The sequence below is a fragment of the Oryzias latipes genome, chromosome 21 (genome assembly GCF_053564925.1).
Source record: "Oryzias latipes strain Hd-rR chromosome 21, Olatipes_Hd-rR_3.1".
Lineage (NCBI taxonomy): Eukaryota > Metazoa > Chordata > Actinopteri > Beloniformes > Adrianichthyidae > Oryzias > Oryzias latipes.
The window spans coordinates 4,739,183-4,759,744 of NC_136257.1; the positions used below are offsets into that span (position 1 = coordinate 4,739,183).

Consider the following 20,562-nt stretch of genomic DNA (forward strand, 5'->3'; position numbering starts at 1 on the left):
TCGTGCGCCGTCACTTCTCTGCAGACTGACAGGAGCAGCAGCCGCAGACTGCGTGTGATGACAGAATAAACTGTGTTGAGGAAGGAAAAGAAAAAGCATTTAGGTGGATTGCTTTTTCATTTTATTTTTGAGTCAAAAAATGGAGCTTCGTTTTGAAAATTAAAAAGCATTTCTGGTTTTGATTTTTATTTATGCTACAGAATCGCTTCCATAGTGACGTGCGTGGGGCGTGCATTTGGCATTAGTGGCTGACACAAAGAAGGAGAAAAGCTGAGCAGCCCTAAGACCACCACACTCAACTTCTCCACCCTAAACATTTTTGTGCGGACCGAACGCAGAGCTGTCTGTCAGTCACTCATGGGGAACTTTTGCCTTTTTCTTGGGATGTTTCTGGTTTCAGTCGTCTCGGGTAAGTAAGTTTCTGCTTTAAGAATGTCCAACAGCTTTAGACTGGTGTCAAGCCAGCCCTCTCTCGTCGAACGGCTGTCAAGTGAGCCCTCTCTTAAAAACGGTGTGCCGCTTTCTTCCGTGCATTACGGTAACAGCAAAACGTACTATTTTTTAAAAATAAAAACATAGTGTAAAAACTGTCATTACATTTATATGTATAAAAAAGCACGCCCCCCCCCCTCATAAAAATATATATCTATACATATATTTAAAAGTCTGAGTTATTTCAAAATAAAACGCAGTTAAAATCATGAATTGAAGAGTAGCTATAATATTCACGTCTAAGAAAAAACTGCTAGTTTTCAGAGTCATTTCACTTTTCAATGACAGTGTCCCACCTGGTGATGTCACATAATAAGTTTTAGACAGATCTGATTGTGTTTGATGTGTTTTCGCCATATGTTGAAAACACATTTTTAGCAGATTTCAATTGGGTTTTATTTTGAAATTCCACATCAGATCTGTCTGAAACTTATTTAATGACATCACCAGATGGGACACTATCAGTGAGAAGTGAAATGACTCACTGAAAACTAGCAGAATTTTTAGACCCATGTCAACATCATAAGTACTCCACAATTCATGATTTGAATTGCATTATATTTTGAAATTTACTCGTCAGACTTTTAAATATAGATATAGATATATATTTATACGGGGGGGGGGGGGGTTGTATATACATATAAATGTGTTGACAGTTCTTACACTAGGCTTTTACTTTTTAAAAATGTCATTTTTTGCTGTTACCGTAATGTACATAAGAAAGCGGCACAACGTTTTTAAGAGAGGGCTCACTTGACAGCCGTTCGACGAGAGAGGGCTGGCCTGACATCAGTAGCTTTAAGGTCCTGCAGCTGAACCTTAGGGGAGAAAGTTGAACGTTGTTTTAATCTGACTACTTTCTTGCCTTTAAATCTTCTTTTTAAACTTCATTTACCATCATGCATTAGTCATGCGTAACTGTGGAATTGGCTAGTTTAATGCATTCGATCCTGGCAGTTCTGTTTTAATGCAAACATGTTTCCAAACAATGTGTAACTTTCACTAAATATTAGCTGCAGAAACAATTTTTTTATATCAAATCGAGTTTTCAGAGTTAACAAAATGTTTTTCAACCCTTTTTGAGCATTGGTTCACTTCTTTTCCCTTAAGAAAACACCAGCAACCAAAACTGTAAAATGAGGAACTCTATGGTCTGTTTTTTGATTTATAGTTCTTCCATTATATTGCATGTTTTTTTGTCTGTTTGTAATAATCGAGGCATGAAAAGCTGGAAGTTGCAGCTTAGAGTTGCAGTTTAGAGATAGTTTTCAATTAATAATTTTGTAGTTTATGAAGTGCGATTTTATGTAACCTCACAAAAAATGAAAGTAAGATTCTTTCTTAACAGGGATTTAAAAATATATATATAAAAATATATATACTGGTATATACTGGTATATATATATATATATATATATATATATATATATATATATATATATATATATATATATATATATATATATATATATATATCAGTAGATATCAGTATATCAGAGTCATTTCACTTCTCATACCCATATATATATATATATATTTAAAACATCATTTTAATGTTTGTAATGTCATTTGTGATTTTTAAAGATATTTATTTATTTATCAACATTTTTCCACTTAAAATATTTTTTAATCATACCCTTTTAAACTGTTGACAAACAGACAAACATATTTTAAAATGCAGGTTTTTAGATATAATTTTTAATAGTTTATGGTTAAAATAACTGCACACCCTAGTGTTTATATTAGAACCCAACTTGATACTGTTTTTTCCCCCAATAGCCTATTGTAGTAACTATAGCAACCATTGTATTTGTTGGCTTATGCGTATTAATAGCAATACGAAGGATTAACATGAATGACATTTTCCCGACCCGCTGGATCCCTTTTGGATTCTGTCAGAGCTTTACTGTGGGGGAAGGCAGGGAGCCCCCCTGGACACATCACCGGTGTGTCGCACAATCGAACAATCGCACACTCATAAACATTCACACCTAGGGACAATTTAGTCATCATTCAACCTATGAAGCAGGTTTATGGGCTGTCAGAGAAAGCTGACAGTCCAAACTGAAACACCACACCCAAAGGCTGGGCAGGCTGGGCTGGCCAGTGCAGCTGGGATTTGAACCGAAGCCTTTTTGCTGTGAATGACTGTATTTCTCTTTTTTCCCCCCAGGTAATACTGCTGAACAAGTCTCAGGCTTTACAGGAGGTAGTGTGGTTTTGCCATGCTCCTGTGAGAACAGAGACACCTCAGAAGGTTTTTCCTGGCAGAAGAAGATCAATACCCAGAAACATTTGAAGGTCTTCCCTTTAGAAGTCCAAGACGAACTATATGGGAAACAATTTGAAGGAAGGGTGGAACATGTTTATTTAGAAAATTCAAATAACTGTTCCATTCTCCTGAAAAATATCATTGGGGGGGATCATGGTATTTACAGGTGTTATTATAGGACAATAGAAAACCTCCAATATTGGGATGTAGACCTGAACGTCTCTGGTAAGTAGATCATCCAATTATTATTCATCAATATTAATATCAATATTTTCTCATGGAAAAACAAATGTTCTCACATCGCTTTCATCTTGAAAAACAGTGTTTGGAGTTTTTTATTCATTATGGGATGATATTTTAAGCCTTTGATTATGGAACCCATGACTTACGTCTTCAGTACTCATTGCATGCTGTTGTCTTGTTGCAGATCCCCCCATCGCCTCACAACAGCTCTCACAAAGTACGTACAAATGAGCTCTTGTTTGGTCGACCTTGAGTCTCCGATCACATGTCTGCTTTCAAACTTCTGTGACGAATGAACACAGTATTTGTGGAAATGATGTTTTTTGTGGAACCTCACGAACCCTTTGGGATTTTGGGGGAGTGACATCTGTAAAACCGTTTTGGTGAGTTTTTGTTGGGTTTTGTGATTTATAATAATGCGTTTTCTGTCTGTTGTTTTCAGCCCAGACAACACCGACTTCCACAAAAAATCCACAGACTGAAAAGCCCGACTGGAAAATGCTTTGGATGGTCGCGATTTTGGTGTTAGGATTGTAGTATAGCATTGTTGTCGTCCGTCATCCTGCACCCAAAATGTCCAGGTGAAGATGTTTCTGTGGTGAATTCTTTTATTGAAATAAATTCTGTCATAAACCAGTTTTAAGATAGATTATCATTTATCATTCAACAGATATTTGATCAAATGTAAACACAAATGAATTAATCTTTATTTATTTAGCACCTTTAAAAACCATCAGAGAACCAAAATACTCTACATGAAGAGTAGAAATAAAAATAATTAATACAAATTGAGCAAATCAAGAACAAAAATTATACATGACATGAATTACAAAGAGCAATAATTAGATAAGAGGCAAATGGAAAATTAAAAAAAGATGCTCCAAATTAAAGAGTATTAAAAACTTTTCTAGAAAGGTAAGTCTCAAATTGACATTTAAAACTGTTTAGGTTTTAAATTAGCTCTGGGGAAATATTTTTCACTAGACCTTAAAAATCTAGAATGGCTTTGAAAAGAAAGAAATTAAAAAAAGAAATCAAAAAGAGTAGGCTGGGGAAAGACCATTAAAAGTTTTAAAAACAAGCGTTTCTGGCTACTGTTTTCAAAACTCATGTTCACGCATCGCCACCCCAGTTTTTACTGATAAAAGGCGCGGCAATTGAACATCCATTTAAAGTCAAACCAGGCGGACTCAGATTTGGTGTGACATCTGGAATTGCCAGCCATTCAAAAAGTGATCACAGAGGAGAAATGGATTATTGCAGTTTAAGCCCGGCTAGAATTATACGACATCAAGTTTCATTCACGAGATTTGCTTAAACATTTCTCACCAAGCCTCTTCCAACTGGTGAGACATGCGCTAGTAAACATTAAAAAAAGAAGAAGAAGAAGAAGCCCCTCTCTGCTTGTCCACCAACCAAAAGAGCTAAATGTCTGAAAGGACATGTTTGAAATGCATTTAGTCCTTCAGCAGATTTGATCCCAGCACTTTCACTTTGTGACACTTGTTTTTTTTGTCAATGCCGCTGTATAAAAACAGCCTGAAGTTATCAGATTACTCACTCAAAAGAATGTTTTCTGGCGCTGGCTGGGAGAATCAACAGTCAAACGTTTTTCCCCTGGAGGGAATCCGACTCTTTTGACTAAACTGCTGTAACCATGGAGCATGCTTTTAGTAGGTTTTTGTTGTAATCGTGTAACGCTCATCTAATAATGTTTCGATATCTCCCGGAGGCTGAAGTTTACAAACAACGTGAAGGGAGATGGTGTTTAAATGTTGGGATTAAGATAAAGTCTTTGGTTAAAGGACGTTGTCATGTGTCAGTCAGCAGCTCACTAAATAAATCCAACTACAATGAATGGAAAAAGCCCGGTTTTCAAACCAGAATCTCTCATGTGCCAAACAGGATCCTAAAGGTTTTAACGTCCCAGTGTCTTGATACAGGACCTAACTGTCAACGTGATATCACCAACATGTGTGGCAGAGACATCGGACGTTTCCATGACAACAAACATTTTTTATCTGTCTATTCACCACCAGAACTTTAGCTCTAGTTCCCATTTATTGTAATACACAGTGGATTCTGAAGCAGAGAAAAGCAGAATTGCACTGATATGCAGCACTTTACGGTAGAGAAGTGCATCTTTTTGCCCATATGTAACACTTTACATTAGTAATGTGTTGCATACATTCATTGTGTATGAGAACTGGATGAATTGACCCCTCCCCCCTGGCTTTCCCAACAGGAAGTACCCCCTACCCAAGAAGCCAAATGCCTTGATGAAAGTATGTGATCTCTTGTCGAACATTTGAAACTTTCAATTGACAGATCTTATGTAGCTCCCTTTCAAGTGGTAGGAGTGTGGACTTTCAACAAGCTCATTCCTCATTGGCGAGTGTGGTTGCCATGGGAACAATGCCTCAGACAGACCTGAACCAATTACTGCTTACAGATGATATCTGGTTCCAACACGGCAACGTCTGTTTCCCACAAAAATAGCGACTGAATTGACTTCATGTCGTTGTCATTTTCTACGGGTGACGTCACACTCGCTCGCTCCAGTTCTCGTATACAGTCAATGGTCGCGTGTCGGCGCAAAGCCAATATGAAAAGCCGTTTTTTTCTCTGCGTCACATTCGCTGATTCACAATGATCACGTCAAAGAGTGTGTTTGTTTAGTTGTCACAGGTGACATCTGTTGTGTTAAAGGGTTAAAAAAGCAAAAAGGGATTTTTTAAAAAAAGATTGATTTTCATACTCCCCTCAGATAATGGTTTGACCCAAATAAAGAAACACATCATTGTCCTGTGTGCACAAAAGTCAACCTTATTGACTGTTTATGAAAAGGAATCATCTTCAGCCAAAGATGCTTTTAAATTGCGTCAAATTTGTTGCTCATATGTTTGGTATTTACCAAAATAGTTTATGCCAACCACTCAAAAAGCGTTCAAACTTTAAGTGTAGTGAGGTGTTTCAGGGTGTTCATGCACCGATTGTATTATGGAGATGACTTGCTAGCAGCATATTGGACTTAGGTGTAAACCTGAAACCATCATAAGCTTTTATTGCTACCAACACCTGAGTGCTACTGGTTAAACCAGAGTTGCGTGTTTGCTTGTGAAACTTGATAATTGTTCTTCTTCATTGGTGTCCCAGTTGTTTGACATGCGCTGTTGGTGTTTTTGTCTCTGATCATTAGGAAAGGGCAAACGAACCAACTGCAACGGGCTCCAACCCACAGACCTGTTCCACGACCTTCAAAGAGGCACCAGGAAGTCACTTTCAACTGATAAGATAATTCATGAAAAATGTGGCATTGAGCCTCTTTCAACCATAAAAAGCAAGTGGCATCATGTTTGCATTTCTGCCTCGAAACACCTCCATTTTTTTTTGTTCAGTTTCAAATGCACTGGAGGAATGCATCTGTCGTGTTTTTATTTTTTCTACTGCAAAAATGACAATTTTATCAAAGGATAAAAGGTTTTTTCAGACAAGCCGATACAATAAATGCAAGAACTAGTGATTCATAATTATCATAAAAAGCAACAACATTCAATTGGAAAACCTTTTATTTTGGCTTGTAGTGGAAGGATACCTTTTGGCTGAAGCGTTTGCTGTTTTTGTTTGAGGATCACAAAAGGCATGTCATGAGTTTGGCTCACGCCACCTAAGACTTTTTCAGTGCATGAGAGAGGGGAGAGAATATGTGGGGAAGATTAGTCAAAGCTTGCAAAGTTGGATCAAGCTGCGAGAGTGGGCTCCTTTCCCAAATTCCATTTCTGGACCATGTGGCCCTTCAGAGGTCCAAAAAAAAATTTTTTATTACCATAACACATGTGGACATCATGGCTCCACTAAAAGGATTCATTCATTTTCTATTCTGTTTGGGGCTGCTGGAGCCACTTGTGGGCAAAGGCAGGGGACACCTTGGACAGGGCGCCAGTATGTCACAGGAATGTCCACAATCACACACTGATTCACTCTCACACTCACTGAAGCTGGAGATAACCCACGCATGCACGGGGAGAACATGCAAACTCCATACACATTGATGTTCTGTTTTTTAATGTCCCCCAGCTGGGACTTGAACCGGGGGCCTTCTTGCTGAGAGGCAAGAGCGCTAACCACTGCGCAACCGTACAAGCCCTCCACTAAAATGATGAACATGTAAAATGTTAAATGATGTCACAGTAAATGTAATATGAAAAACGTGCATTCTTAAAACACTTGTTTTTTGTTTCTATATATTTTACACAAAAAAAGTACTGATTTCTTCCTTATTTTTTGCTCATTGATGTACAGTTTTTTTTAAACGGTTATTTTCTTTGTAATCACTTTTAAGTAGTCATCAAATGTCTCAATAAGTCAGACTGTAATTATCAAAATAAGTAAAAAAGGGGGAAATACACATCTTTAGTTGTTTGATGTTAAAATATGCAGACTGTAATTAGAAATGACTACTTTGTGCACATTTGTGTCTTAGCAGACTTTAAAACCTTTGAAACAAAAGCAAGTAGGGCATCCAAACACAAAGTAAAAGAAAAATCATAAAGTTCTAGTTTTCAGGTCGGGAGAATTTTAGTCCAGACGTTTAAAGTGCATTTGGCCGAAAAAAGACCTGCTAGGTTTGATTGTAAATTCCCAGTATTGAGGACAGGGATGCCCAGTTTAGTTTAGTCTGCTTAGTTTGTTCAGTTGAGAATTTTCCTATTGAATTCTGTGTACTCATGATACTTACAAGTTTACTTTACAATTACAGGTACGAAGCCCATTGAGACGAATGTTGTTGTGATTTTGGGCTTTATGTATGAATTGAATTGAAATTGAATTGAATTGAATTCTGGAGGTCAGCAGAAGGGAAGAGATTTGCTTGAAATAAGAAGATCTCTTACATGATCAGATGAGTCAAGTTGAGCCACCCGCTTGGCTGAATGATTGGATTTAAAAGTAAAGATAAAACTGTTTCCAAAAAAATGAGGAAAAGCTAGAAAAAGCTGTGGAGCAAATGGAACACAGTGAACCTTCACAGCTTTCAGCAGTGAAAGTTAACTGCAGCATATTTACAGTCATGGGTTAGGGTCACTATCACCAACCCTTAACGACAAGTTTTCGCAAAGCAATGCAAGTTTTAAACATAGTCGTAGGGAGAAGATGTAATATTTGCCTTCTTGACTGAACCAAAGAGCTGGTTTCACAAGAAAAAGCATTTTACTCCTCAAGACTGGGATCTGATACGGAGAAAAAGTACATCATTGGAAGGGGGCAGTTTCAGAAACTCAATTTCAACAAGTTCAAACTTATCCTGGTGAATCAACTATCATTTCATAGTCAGATACAGAATTGCTGATTGGCTCAGCTCCAAAAAAACATGTAGTCTTATTTTAGTACAAGAGAAAGTAAATAAAAATCAGGACATTTCCCTTCAAACTTTAAAACATCGCCTTATTTAAAAGACAGTAATAGTTTCTGTCGTCATCATAGAAACCGCATTTTTGCTGTGAATCATAAAATACGCCAAACTAACCAAAGAGTATTATAAATATATATAGGGCCAAACACAAAACCTTGTTGTGCACCGTGACTGAAGGCTCATAAAGACGAATCGTAAAGTTGACTCATAACAGCGTGTTTTATATCAACAACATGTTTTAGTGTCTGTTGTCTATCCGACGGCATTTCCGAATGTCTCAAGGCGAAGCCTTCTGTTTCAAAAGGAAAGCTTGAACAAACTTAGACAGATGTTAAAATATTAAACCAATAAATGGTAAAAAAAAGGTGCAGCAGAGTTTAGGTCAAAGTCTAAAAATGAGCTTTAATGTGTTCTTTATGAACCTGCTGACATAGAAACCAAGGCAGATAAGCAAATCTACGTAAAAAAAAAAAAAAAAACTACAAAAGAGCAAGTTAATGATTCATACTTTGTTTTCTGGGTTTTGTCAAATGTTTAGTAATAGCCTCAAACTCTTGACTGTAGATGAGAACTGGATTGAGTGACTCCTCCCACATCACCTTCCAAACAGGAAGTACTTGCTGGCTCTGAGAAGTTTTGTCAAATGCTGACAATGTTGAATACAAGACATGTAAATTTTTCGAAAAAGTTGTTTATGTTGGGATACATTTGTTGTGTTCTTTTATTTCCTGTATAGTTTTGTATCATTTAAAATGATAATAAATTGTAATAACCATTGTTTTTCAACACTTTCCATTACTTGTCGGTTGAAGAGAATGCTGGTTAATGAACCATCCTGTAAAAAGCATCATGTTAAACTTTTCAGAAGCTGATTTGCAACATAAAAAAAACGAATGGGAATTCAGATTGGGGACACGATGAGCTTCATCCAATGTGGGTCCTTTAGGACAGACCCTTCACACTACGCTGCCTAACTATGTGGTCACAAGGAGGCCCGAGTCTGGATCTGCCAGTGCCAGTCCTCCCCCAGGATAAAATGCAGGGTTGAGTCAGGAGGGGGCATCCGGCGAAAACCAAATCTAATGTGTGGATCACTGAAAACTGACTTGCTGTGGAGACCCTTGAGGGGAAGTGTCTTTATCTGGTTAAATAAAGGTTATCTAACAAAAATAATTAAAAACAAAATTAGCTGCATTGCATTATTTTAATTCATTTTGGTGTCTTGTGTGTATAATCTATACATCTGTAACTCTGATGAAAATCATGTTGATGTTTCTTTTAACCTGTTCTTGTGGCATTACATCACATGATGGAGGACAAGTATGAAGAAAATTATGCCTAAAATGGAATTTATGAGTATTTCTTTATTCAAATTGTTGTGAATCAAGAGCAGACAAAAAAATGCAGTTGGAAAAAGTTTTTACATTGAAAGTATTTACATTAATACGTTTTATAAAAGAATGGCTTAATGGTCTAAAAAAAGAGTTTTGAAGTTGCTTTGGTCGATAAGAAACAGGCTTCAATGGCTCTTTTAGTGTTAAAGGTCAGATATCTGTATTATATTGAAGAAGCTCTGATTTTTTTTGCTTTGTTGGTGTTTGGTTAAAAAAACACACATGATTTTCCTTATTATTATTATTATTATTATTATTATTATTTTAATCAAAACTTCTAATGGATGTAATCGAAAAAAATAAGCCTAGCTAAATTTGTGATTATTTTATTTTACCATTATGTTGTTCTGCGTTTGTTTCTTCTGACTGTAATTTCTGATTTTTTTTTTTTAATTACTTGTATGTTCAGCCATGTTCTGTTATGTTCAATCGTTTAATGAAAAAAAGCACTGAAGATGCTTCTGACACCCACGTGATCAACGGGGAACGCAGTTGACGTACTCACTACGTCTGACGTAGCAGGAAGTAGCACAGGCGGCTAAACGGTTAGCATAAAGAACTGGAGGGAAAAGAATCGACCACTGAGCGTGTTTTACTTTTTATTTTTTCAAAGCTGGAACAAAGCCGACATTTCTGCACACGGTAAGCCAAACGTAGGCTGTCAGGAGCGAAAATAGTCATTCAAATGACGTAATGAAAATAGTTCTTCATGTAAAAGAAGTAACTAAGCTGTTATTGGATTGGCTATTGGAACAGTTTACAGGTAGCTAGTTTCCCCCCAGTTCGGCTATACTGACGTTTTATTTTACAATGTCTGGAATATTGGACTTGAAAATTATTAACTTAAACAGAGACTGCTGTATCAGCACTGATGAGTAAACATTTTTATTATTTAGGTGTTTAAGGAAAATATTGATGCCACATTATTGATTTGTATTTATTGTTTTATTTATTTTTTTAATTTGTGTGGGGGTTTTGGAGAAGGAATATATTTTCTTCTCCCTTTACAGTTGACATTATCCCAATCAAATCAAATCAACCTTTATTTATTATAGCACTTTTACAACAACACATGTCAGTCAAGGTGCTGTGCATAAAATACAACAATAAAATGTAAAAACAAGATGACAAGACAAACAGTGCCGACAACCCCCAGTACACACACACATACGCACACATGACAAAAAGAGTGATAAAATGATGGAATATAGAGTTGCCTGATATTTCTTTCGTTATGTGAATGTAAAAATTTAAATATAGTTTTTTTTTATTATTTACGTTTGATTAAGCTTATTTAATGGTTATTAGGAGAAGTGGTCAATGACACAAGCATCGTTATATTAATGACTTGAACAGGTAGTGGTGGGGGATAAAGGTGTAACTTCATGAAAAGTGTCCAAAGTTCTCGTCTGACGGGCTTCTTCTGTGAGCCGACATCACATAAATGACACCAGAGGCTGTTCTGGATGCTAGAATGATATGAATGCTGGACTTGAAGGAGAATGTGGTTTATAGTCTGTTGTTGGTTGGAGCGGATCCATTACAGCTAGCTTATTTGAAAGAATGCAAAACAGCCCACTGATTATTCATCAAGTCTCTGTGGCTGGGACCATTGTCATCTGAGCTGCTAGTCACTGTTTTGTTTAATCTTAAATACTGTCAGACCTAAATTAAAAGTTGTAGTTTAGACTATAAACAAGGTTGTACGAATCTGTTTTCTCTTGTTCACTTAACAGACCCACTTTGATGAAATCGTATTTTTGGTGTTACCTTGTTCTCATGGTGGAAGACACGTATAAAGAAAGTTGAATTCAAAATGGCATATTTGACTGTTTCTTTATTCAACTTGTTGTGAATCAGGAACAGACGGAAAATGCAGTTCAAACAATGGCGTATTTGTTGCATCGAAAACGTGCTGGGCGGAGCACAAGCTCCCTGCTCCGCTCCATTCTGATGCATCCACTCGCAGACGAATAGATCCGTGAACGTCTTTGTTTTCCTCGTCCGAGCTGGCATCTGGCTCATAACTGAACAACTGGATAGCTCTGATATTGCTCTCCATTTTTGTCACTCTTCCAATGTTAGGTTGGGGTTGTGAGGGGCTGTAAGCTAGTGGGAGAGTGTGTAAACAGATGGATGATGAGATTAACACAGGCTTACTCCCCACCAATGGTCCCGCCCACAAACTCGAGGTAAATTTCGCATTGCTGTTCTGCAGAAACGGTCCTAGAAAACGACACCGGTTTTTGGCTAACAAAACAATAATAATCATACTTAAAAGATCACTGGGGACACTTCGGTTTGAGATAGATCGGTTTGAATAAAGTACCATCACTCCCTTGTAGAAGGCTAACTTTACTTGCTTTATATGCAAAGGTTTGACATTAATTTTTCCCAATATTTTTCTTTCTTTTAGCATAACATTGGTTTTAATGTAGCCTACATGTTTCCTATTGAGGTACAGAAAAGAAAACATTTATGTTAAAATAATCAGCGAGGAAGTTGGTTCTATTAAAAATTATATTTGCAGAACCCCCCCCATCAAACACAGTAAAACTTTGACTGTTTTGCTGACCCGTACAGCTAATTCATACTGGAAGACAGGAGACAGATTTTAAATCTTAATAGGTTCTTGTTTTCAGTAAGATTAGGGCCTTTGTAACTTTCTTTTCTATCATTAGATTGCTTTCGGATCACACATTGTATTTGACATTTGTATAAATAAACATTATCCTTTTTCCTAAAAAAAGGATGGGGCGGCCGTGGTGCAGTGGTAGGGCGGTCAACCCATGATCCTAAACTTGCAGGTTCAATTCCCACCTTGCACACCCATGAGTCAAAGTGCCCTTGGGCAAGACACTGAACCCCACCTTGGTAGGTGGTAGGCGGGCGCCTGTGTTTGGCAGCAGAGCCTGTGTGAATGTGTGTGTGACTGGGTGAATGGGTCGCTGGCTGTAAAAGCGCTTTGTCCTTGTAGGTAGAAAAGCGCTATACAAGTATACGCCATTTACCATTTTTCATAAATAAATTGAATTAATTTCTGCTCAACTTCTGTTGATATTGCATAAACATTTTGAAAATCAAATATGTGGAGAGTTAGAGGTGCTTAAGCAAAAAGTGTTGCATTCATATTTGGTATAGTTTATTTATTTTTAGATATTAAAAAATAATAACCTGCTAAAACATTCGAATTTGCACACATAACTGACTCTAACTTAGTCGTTTTTTTTTTTTATCCCTTTCTGGTTTACACATTGAAAATCTATAGAGAAAAAAGTAGATTTGTTGGGGTCTGGGGTGAGCTTTTTTAAACAACTATTTGATTATTTTTCTGATGTTTTAGCACCAATCCAGGATTAGACCATGAGTCAGCGAAGGAAAGTAGCCACCTCACCAAAACCAGACAGCAGCGACTCCTCTGGGGTCGGCAGGAAGCACAGCATCTGCATGGTGTCGGACTTTTTCTACCCAAACATGGGCGGAGTTGAAAGTCACATTTATCAGCTGTCGCAGTGTCTGATTGAAAAGGGACACAAGGTGGTGGTCGTCACGCATGCGTACGGCAGGAGGAAGGGCGTCAGGTATCTGACTCACGGACTCAAGGTCTACTACCTGCCCCTGCAAGTCATGTACAACCAGTCCACGGCCACCACCTGCTTCCACAGCCTCCCCCTGCTCCGCTGCGTCTTCGTCAGGGAGCGCATCACTGTGGTTCACGCTCACAGCTCCTTCTCTGCCATGGCCCATGATGCACTTTTCCACGCCAAAACCATGGGCCTGAACACAGTAGGTCCCACCAAGCTGCTTTACCTTCACCACCTTCTGTGTGTGGTTGTACTGACCGACTTCACCCAAAAACAACCTTGTTGTGTTTCTAGGTGTTCACTGACCACTCACTTTTTGGTTTTGCTGACTTGAGCTCCGTGTTGACCAACAAGCTCTTGACGGTGTCTCTGTGCGACACCAACCACATAGTGTGTGTGTCCTACACCAGTAAGGAGAACACCGTTCTGCGGGGAACGCTGCAGCCAGAGATCGTGTCCGTCATTCCCAACGCCGTCGACCCCACAGACTTCACGCCCGACCCGTCTCAGCGACAGAAGGACAGGATAACCATCGTCGTCGTCAGCCGCCTCGTCTACCGAAAAGGTTGGTAAAATGACTTTAAAGGAATGTGTCGAACAATTTTTTTTAATCATTTTTAATAATTTCCATGAAACCTACGGCAGCACAGATTTGACCAAAATTAAGAATAAAGTGTTACATTAGCATCAACAACGACTAATCAAAGGGACTTGCATTTGTAAAGTAACTGGAGCCAGGTCAGTTCACCAAAATCACCACTAGGCGGTTTGTTACACAAACACATCAGTCAACCTTTACCCTGTAAAATACTGTTCCCTCATTTATCACAGAATTGTTCTACAAATAACCCACAATAGGTGAAATCCAGACTGTAGTCAACTCTATTTTTTCCATTAACAGTAGAGGATTTAAGGCTGTAAAAACACTCACTGCACACTTTATACACTTTTGACAGGCATAGAGAAAAAGTTGCAGTATAATGAAAACAAAGATCATCTTTGCGAGCTGAACTGATTCTGCACAGGAGACACGGCACCAAGGAAACTGACTGACAACCAATCAAGACGCAGAACACAGCGTGCCGAATAAAAACGTGCACAATTGCACACAAAAATATCCAGTTAACTGCAAGGACATGAAAGGCAAACCACATTATAGTGAGGGATGCTACTCGTGTATTTACAGCATGTTTTCAAAAGCTATTTTTGTCACCAAACTATGACAGCTGTGCTTTGGGTCTGAAACTGACTTTCTTTTGAAAGTATTTACCTGCTTTCATTCAATCCCATCACTTTATTTATTGCAGAAAAATGAATTTGTGTTAAAGGTTTAAATAAATGTTTGGAAATCTAACAGTTTGTGCTTTATGTTACACAATTTCTTGTTTTTTAAATTTAATTTTAATAAAAAGGTTTTGTAGTATTCAAGTATTTTTGCATAATGAGACTTCTGATTGTTACAACGGCTTTGCCCCTTTCTATAGTACTTTTTCTTTTTCAGTAAAGGATTTAAGCATCCTCTAAAAGCAAACTTATAGGATTTACACCAGTCAAAAATAAAAAAACGTATTTTAATGAGTGCATTTGTGACAAATCTCCTGCACTTGCTTAAATGGACAATCACGAAGTTAGATTAACAGCGTAGAATCAAGGGCCAGACAAAATCCTCTTGGAGTCTAATTCCCCACCTTTTTCACTTTGAATCGTTGATATTTTGTGCTTAACACTCCTCATGTGCTTTTTGTTCCAGGAACTTGAATGCATTTGGCCAGAAACAAGGTGTAAACTTACAAACTGCACAAATTACATAGCAGATAAAAAATGTTCAGCGGGAAAACAGGAATGGGGCAAACCAAATTGATCTTTAGTTCTGCCCCAGCCTTTTTATGCCTTATGGCGTTTATGCAGCTGGCGTGCTAACTTAAAATAATGCTAACAAGGTTCTATCTTTCAATTTAATATGTTAAAAATATGACAATGATTCAGTGCAGCCCTATTGTATTACGGCTATTACTTATGAACTGGATTGATTTAGTTTATTCTTTAAATCTAAATTGTGCTAAAACGAGGTGGTGTTTTGACAAAGCGGCGTTAGTTTTCCTTTATGCTAGCACAGACGTTTACCAAGGTTATCCCGCTTTCTGAGCCTCTTTGTTCATCAGGAGAACTGGATTGCCTGTGTAACAAGCTTCCAGAAGGTTTTGGAAAAATATGGCTTTTATTGTGGAAGTCAAAGGATTTTGCTTTTGAATTCAATATTACGATACTTTGGTGCAAAACTATCATAATGTGTTGTGGTTTTTTAGCCACAGCAGAAACAATCAGGCTGGTGTTTTCTCTCCAGGTATTGATCTTCTTGGTGGAATAATCCCGGATCTGTGTCTCAAACACCCCGATCTGCATTTCCTGATTGGTGGAGAAGGTCCTAAGAGGATCGTACTGGAGGAGGTGCGGGAGAAATACCAGCTACATGACAGGTATCACTTTAATACAGTTCCTGAGCACGTTTGATAAGGTCAAACCAGGATTGTTTATTTAAAACAAGTTCTGTTTCAACAAGTCCAAGCAGTGTTAAATTCCTATTAAAACCTGTTTTGTTGGTGTTTACGCGAAAATAGTCGAGCTCTTAAGTTTTTTTTTTTTTTTTTTTTGAATCACAATAACTGCAAAGCCACCAACTGCTTTTTTCCCGTCAGTTTGAGCACGTTTTGTAAGTTCTACAAGTATTCAGTGCACGCTAAACATTAAAGGTCACAGATAATAAAAAATCCATCATTTTAATGTGAGGGAAAAACTTGAATACATTTTTTTATACCTGGTTCAGGTTTCCTTCACATGGAGGTGATCAGTCTGTGGTCCTCCTGAAGAGTTAGTTACCTTTAACTCCTCTGTTTTCTGCCTCCTTTTCATCACACATAGATGTTTTATGGGCTTTAGTTTAACTGAGTTTGTTGTTTAATAAATCACACGGGCTCTATGCTCCTCAAACCAGGGGCAAGCATTTTGGCAGTGGGACCGTGTGCCCATCTCTGTTGGAAAATCAGATTGGTATGCCCAATAAAGACCCAGCCAAGAATTAAACCAGGGTCTACACACTACACCACTACACACCATTGTGCACTTTTGCTCATTTTAAACCCTGGTCCATCCGAAACCTACCGGTATGTACTGAAAGCACGTATTGACTGAGAACCTGCCACCCCACCGTTTGTTCCTCTGTCCTTAGCCTGGGGTAGATGTCTGTGAGTAACAAAGTAACAAGCAAACATCTGTTTTCTATGCAGCTGTAATTGTCACTTTAAAAAGTTATATTAAATAAATATGGAGTTATTTACCATTAAGGAGTAGTTACATTTATTTTTCATTACATTTGGTTACACGTATAAGTTATATCTGGCCCTTTGAGGACAGACACTATGCTGATGTGACCCTCGGTGAAAATGAGTTTGACTCCCCTGCTTTAGGGTGTCGGTGATTGGCCTCCAGCCTGTGGTTTTTCAGCTGATAGAGCTTTTAGAGATCCAGTAAACTCTGTGGTTTTTGAATAAACTGTCTAATTGGAGTCTCATTCTGAGTTTCAGATACCAAACCTCACAACAATCTCATTTTTGGAATTAAATTAAAGTTGTTAAATCAGCTATAAATTACTTCTGTCCAAAAACAAAAACCGCAAAACAACAGAAGGTGTTAAATAAATAAGTTTCATTTCCTGAATACAGTCCCTTTTTAATGGCATCCTAACACGTTTGGAGACGATGTTTATCTGTGACAACGAAACTATTTGATAGTCTAGTGTGGACATGCTTTTATACCAAATGTTGCAACTCTGTCACATAATGACACAGTTATGTGTGTTTGATAAGAGGCGGTTTTGTCTTTGCAGGGTGCGTCTGCTCGGGGCTTTGGAGCACAAAGACGTGCGCGGCGTCCTCGTCCAGGGCCACATTTTCCTGAACACGTCGCTGACCGAAGCGTTCTGCATGGCCATCGTGGAAGGAGCCAGCTGCGGACTGCAGGTCTGTCGCGTCTTAATCAGGTTTCCAAAGCTGCGGTTATGAGTGGAAGCTGCAGTAACTCACAAATGCAACAGGCCTGAACAGTTCCTTCATGTTAAACTGTCAGAGATATCCATCAGCTTCAGTAATAACGTCTAATTGTACGTGAAACATTTACGACACAAAGGTGCTCGACACGCTCCAAGTGCAATACAATTCAAACCTACACAAAGAACCCACAAGGAACACACAAACTCTCAAAGTGAAAGAAAATGTAATAAATTGACACACTAAGAAAACACTCTTAGTAAATAATTAAAATAACATTACAAACATTAAAAATCATTGTACCACAATAAATTGATATTTAATGATATATAATATAGTTGATTGTTAATTAATGATTAAAGTAGTAGGAAAGGTACAGAGTAAAATTCAATTTAAAATTATAATAGATGTGATAAGATATTAAAAAATCCAGCTCAGTTATTTATTTATGATGTGGTTGAAAACCAAAACCACCATCAAAATAGACTCTCAGGTTTCTTGCTGATTTATAATATTTTACCGTTAGGTGTTTAAGCATGAACAAGTCAAAAGACAGAGTGGGTCTAAAATAGAGCTCTGTGGTCCACCACATGTCAGATTATGGGTTTTAAAGAAGCAAAGTCAGATCTGCGCTGATGAAGAAGTCTTTATTGAGGAAATGAGATGTAAACTAACCAGATATTAGTTCCGTTTCCTTTTTACGTATGCGCAAAACTTTATGTAAATTCCAGAAATGTCGAGAGAAAAAACACAATTTCTCTCTGACACTGTTTCCATTAAATGATAACTATGCAAAACAAACTAACTCACACGATAAGTCATTCAAAAGCATGGTGATGGATGTGAACAATACTTTGATTTACAGCAGACACAATCACATTTCTCCTGAAAAACAGGAGCTCTGCAGCAGACCTCTTTGCCCTTCAGCATCCACTGACCCCTCTTCATCAGTTTGCATGGTCTACCCCTTCATGACTGAACTGTTCCCAAACTCTTCCAGTTGGTCCTGATGGAGCTGACAGCTGACGGTGGAAGATTTAGGACGGAGGAAGTTTGTCGCTCAGGTGGAGTCCTGTGACAGTTCCACGCTGGAATTCACGGAGCTCCTGAGAGCGGGGCGTTCTATTAAAAAAGTTTGTAAAAACTGTCTGCACGTCAGAGAGCTTCATTTTATACACCTGTGGCCAAGTATACGCTATATTACTTTTGGTCATATAGTGTACACTGCCAGGTTCATCATGGCTGTCCTAAAGGATGCTGAGAAGACTCTAATCTAAAAAAAGCTATTTATGGTCATCAGGATGCTTCTTTACACAAAAGCATAAAATGTTTTTAGGGATGAGTAAACAAGCGCATTAATTCCAGTTCTTCAGCATTTCAGCATCGACCTGTAAACGTTTCCTCACTCTTCCTGTAATTAGAGCCGTTTAAAGCTCTTTTTCACTTTCCATCAGTAAAATAGACCTGATGGTGAAACAAACTATCACTGTCTCTAACTGCTCTTTCACCGCAAAGAAACACAAACAAATGCCTGACTTCAGCTGAAAGCCTCCATCTGATCTTGGCTCCGTTTCCTGCAATTTTTCTGCTTGTCAAAGACAAACAATCTTGGTGCAACAACAAAAAGTCTCCTTTCAGTTTAACAGCAATCTGAATGAATACACAAAGTAACACAAAAAAAATGGTTGACATTTCAGAAGAAAAGACAGCTGCAGTGGATTTTTCTGTCATGAGGAAAATCTCCATTTAAAAACGGTTTCTGTGTTTGTCTCTGCCTCCTTCCTAAGGTTGTCAGCACTCGTGTTGGCGGCATTCCCGAGGTGTTACCCGAGGATTTGATCACGCTTTGCGAGCCAACAGTGCGGTCGCTTTGTGCCGGTCTGGAAGCCGTCATCGCCAAGGAGCGATCCGGCTCCGTTCCCGCCCCGGCCTCCATCCACGCTCGAGTGAAAAACCTCTACACCTGGAGAAACGTTGCAGAGAGGACGGAGAAGGTGCGCTCATTCAACGGTCACTGCAGGTTTTTGTTAAGAAAATGAGTGAACTAAAAGACGATCCAGGAGACCAAATGAATAGCATGTAGTTACCTGACGGGTTCTCTCTGAGTTCAGCTTACTGACTTGATGTTTGCTCACAAAAACCATGAAAAGGTCAGTTATTTTGAACCTTATTTCTCTGTTTTTCTCCCTTAAACCTTAAATATTGGGTGTTAGTGATCCAGACTGGATTTATATATGCATCTCTTTGCCCCACGTTTTTATTTTTCGGATGTAACCCCATAAAAAAATAGCAAACTTTCACTTTTCGAGTTCAAAAAGAGGTGAAAATCAGCTCCAGCTTCTTTGAGTTATCATATTACAAGCTTGATGTTGTTTATGCAAGTCTTTAGTCAAGATGCAAAACCTGAATTGCAGGGTATCGAGTATCGTCTGTCCTTGTTTGGAGTGTCAATAAAGTTTTCTCCTTCAGGTGTACGACAGGGTGGCGGCAGAGGAGGTCCTCCCCCTGGACAGGAGGCTGCGGAGGCTCAGGTCCCACTGCGGCCCGGTGGCCGGCTCCATCTTCGCCTTCGTGGCCGTCTTGGACTTCCTTTTCCTGCTGCTGCTGCAGTGGTTGGCGCCGTGTGAGCTCATGGACGCCGCCGTGGACGCCAGCGGCCCTCGCGGCCTCTGGAGGCAAGACGCCTGTTTCAAAAAAGCAGCGAAGAAGACAGACGAACAAACCTGATCTCCGCGATCACTCGCTCACCTTTAGCTCCTGCTGCTTTGGGTCGTAAAGCTGCCAACAGACATTTGAAACCGCACTACAGTGACTGTGCTTCTGACGCCTCCTCAGCTTCTGTTACAGAGCACAGCTCATGTCTGAATGTTTCGATGACGCACACTCCTTCACTATTTTTAAGCACTTTCCACATTTGTTGCAGTTTAAATGGAAATGAATGGTTGGAAACAGAACTACTGTATTATTACCATGTTTTTAGTTTTAGCCAATTAAATTCACTGTATTTATAAAGCTCTAAATGACAGAATAAATGGATTTGTATTATCTTTATTTTTCACTGTTTTTGTACGATGGGATCCGGGACGTCTATCATAAAAATAAATCTTTAAACTGTTTTTTTTTA

The 20,562-nt window shown here is 38.5% G+C and overlaps 1 protein-coding gene and 1 long non-coding RNA gene across 2 annotated transcripts; both read left to right on the forward strand.

Annotated features, from left to right (window-relative positions):
* The first annotated feature begins 213 nt into the window (after window positions 1–213).
* On the forward strand, window positions 214–9,203 carry LOC105356738 (uncharacterized). The gene is made up of 5 exons (XR_910834.4): window positions 214–409; window positions 2,666–2,989; window positions 3,192–3,224; window positions 3,450–3,588; window positions 6,207–9,203. It is a non-coding gene; the product is annotated as an uncharacterized LOC105356738 (long non-coding RNA).
* Window positions 9,204–10,292: 1,089 nt separating this feature from the next.
* On the forward strand, window positions 10,293–20,554 carry piga (phosphatidylinositol glycan anchor biosynthesis, class A). Its single transcript, XM_004081510.5, has 7 exons — window positions 10,293–10,453; window positions 13,155–13,597; window positions 13,690–13,960; window positions 15,740–15,872; window positions 17,279–17,411; window positions 19,226–19,432; window positions 19,908–20,554. Exons 2-7 carry the CDS (start codon window positions 13,175–13,177, stop codon window positions 20,163–20,165), a joined length of 1,425 nt encoding a protein of 474 aa, XP_004081558.1. The 5' UTR covers window positions 10,293–10,453; window positions 13,155–13,174; the 3' UTR covers window positions 20,166–20,554.
* Window positions 20,555–20,562: the final 8 nt, after the last annotated feature.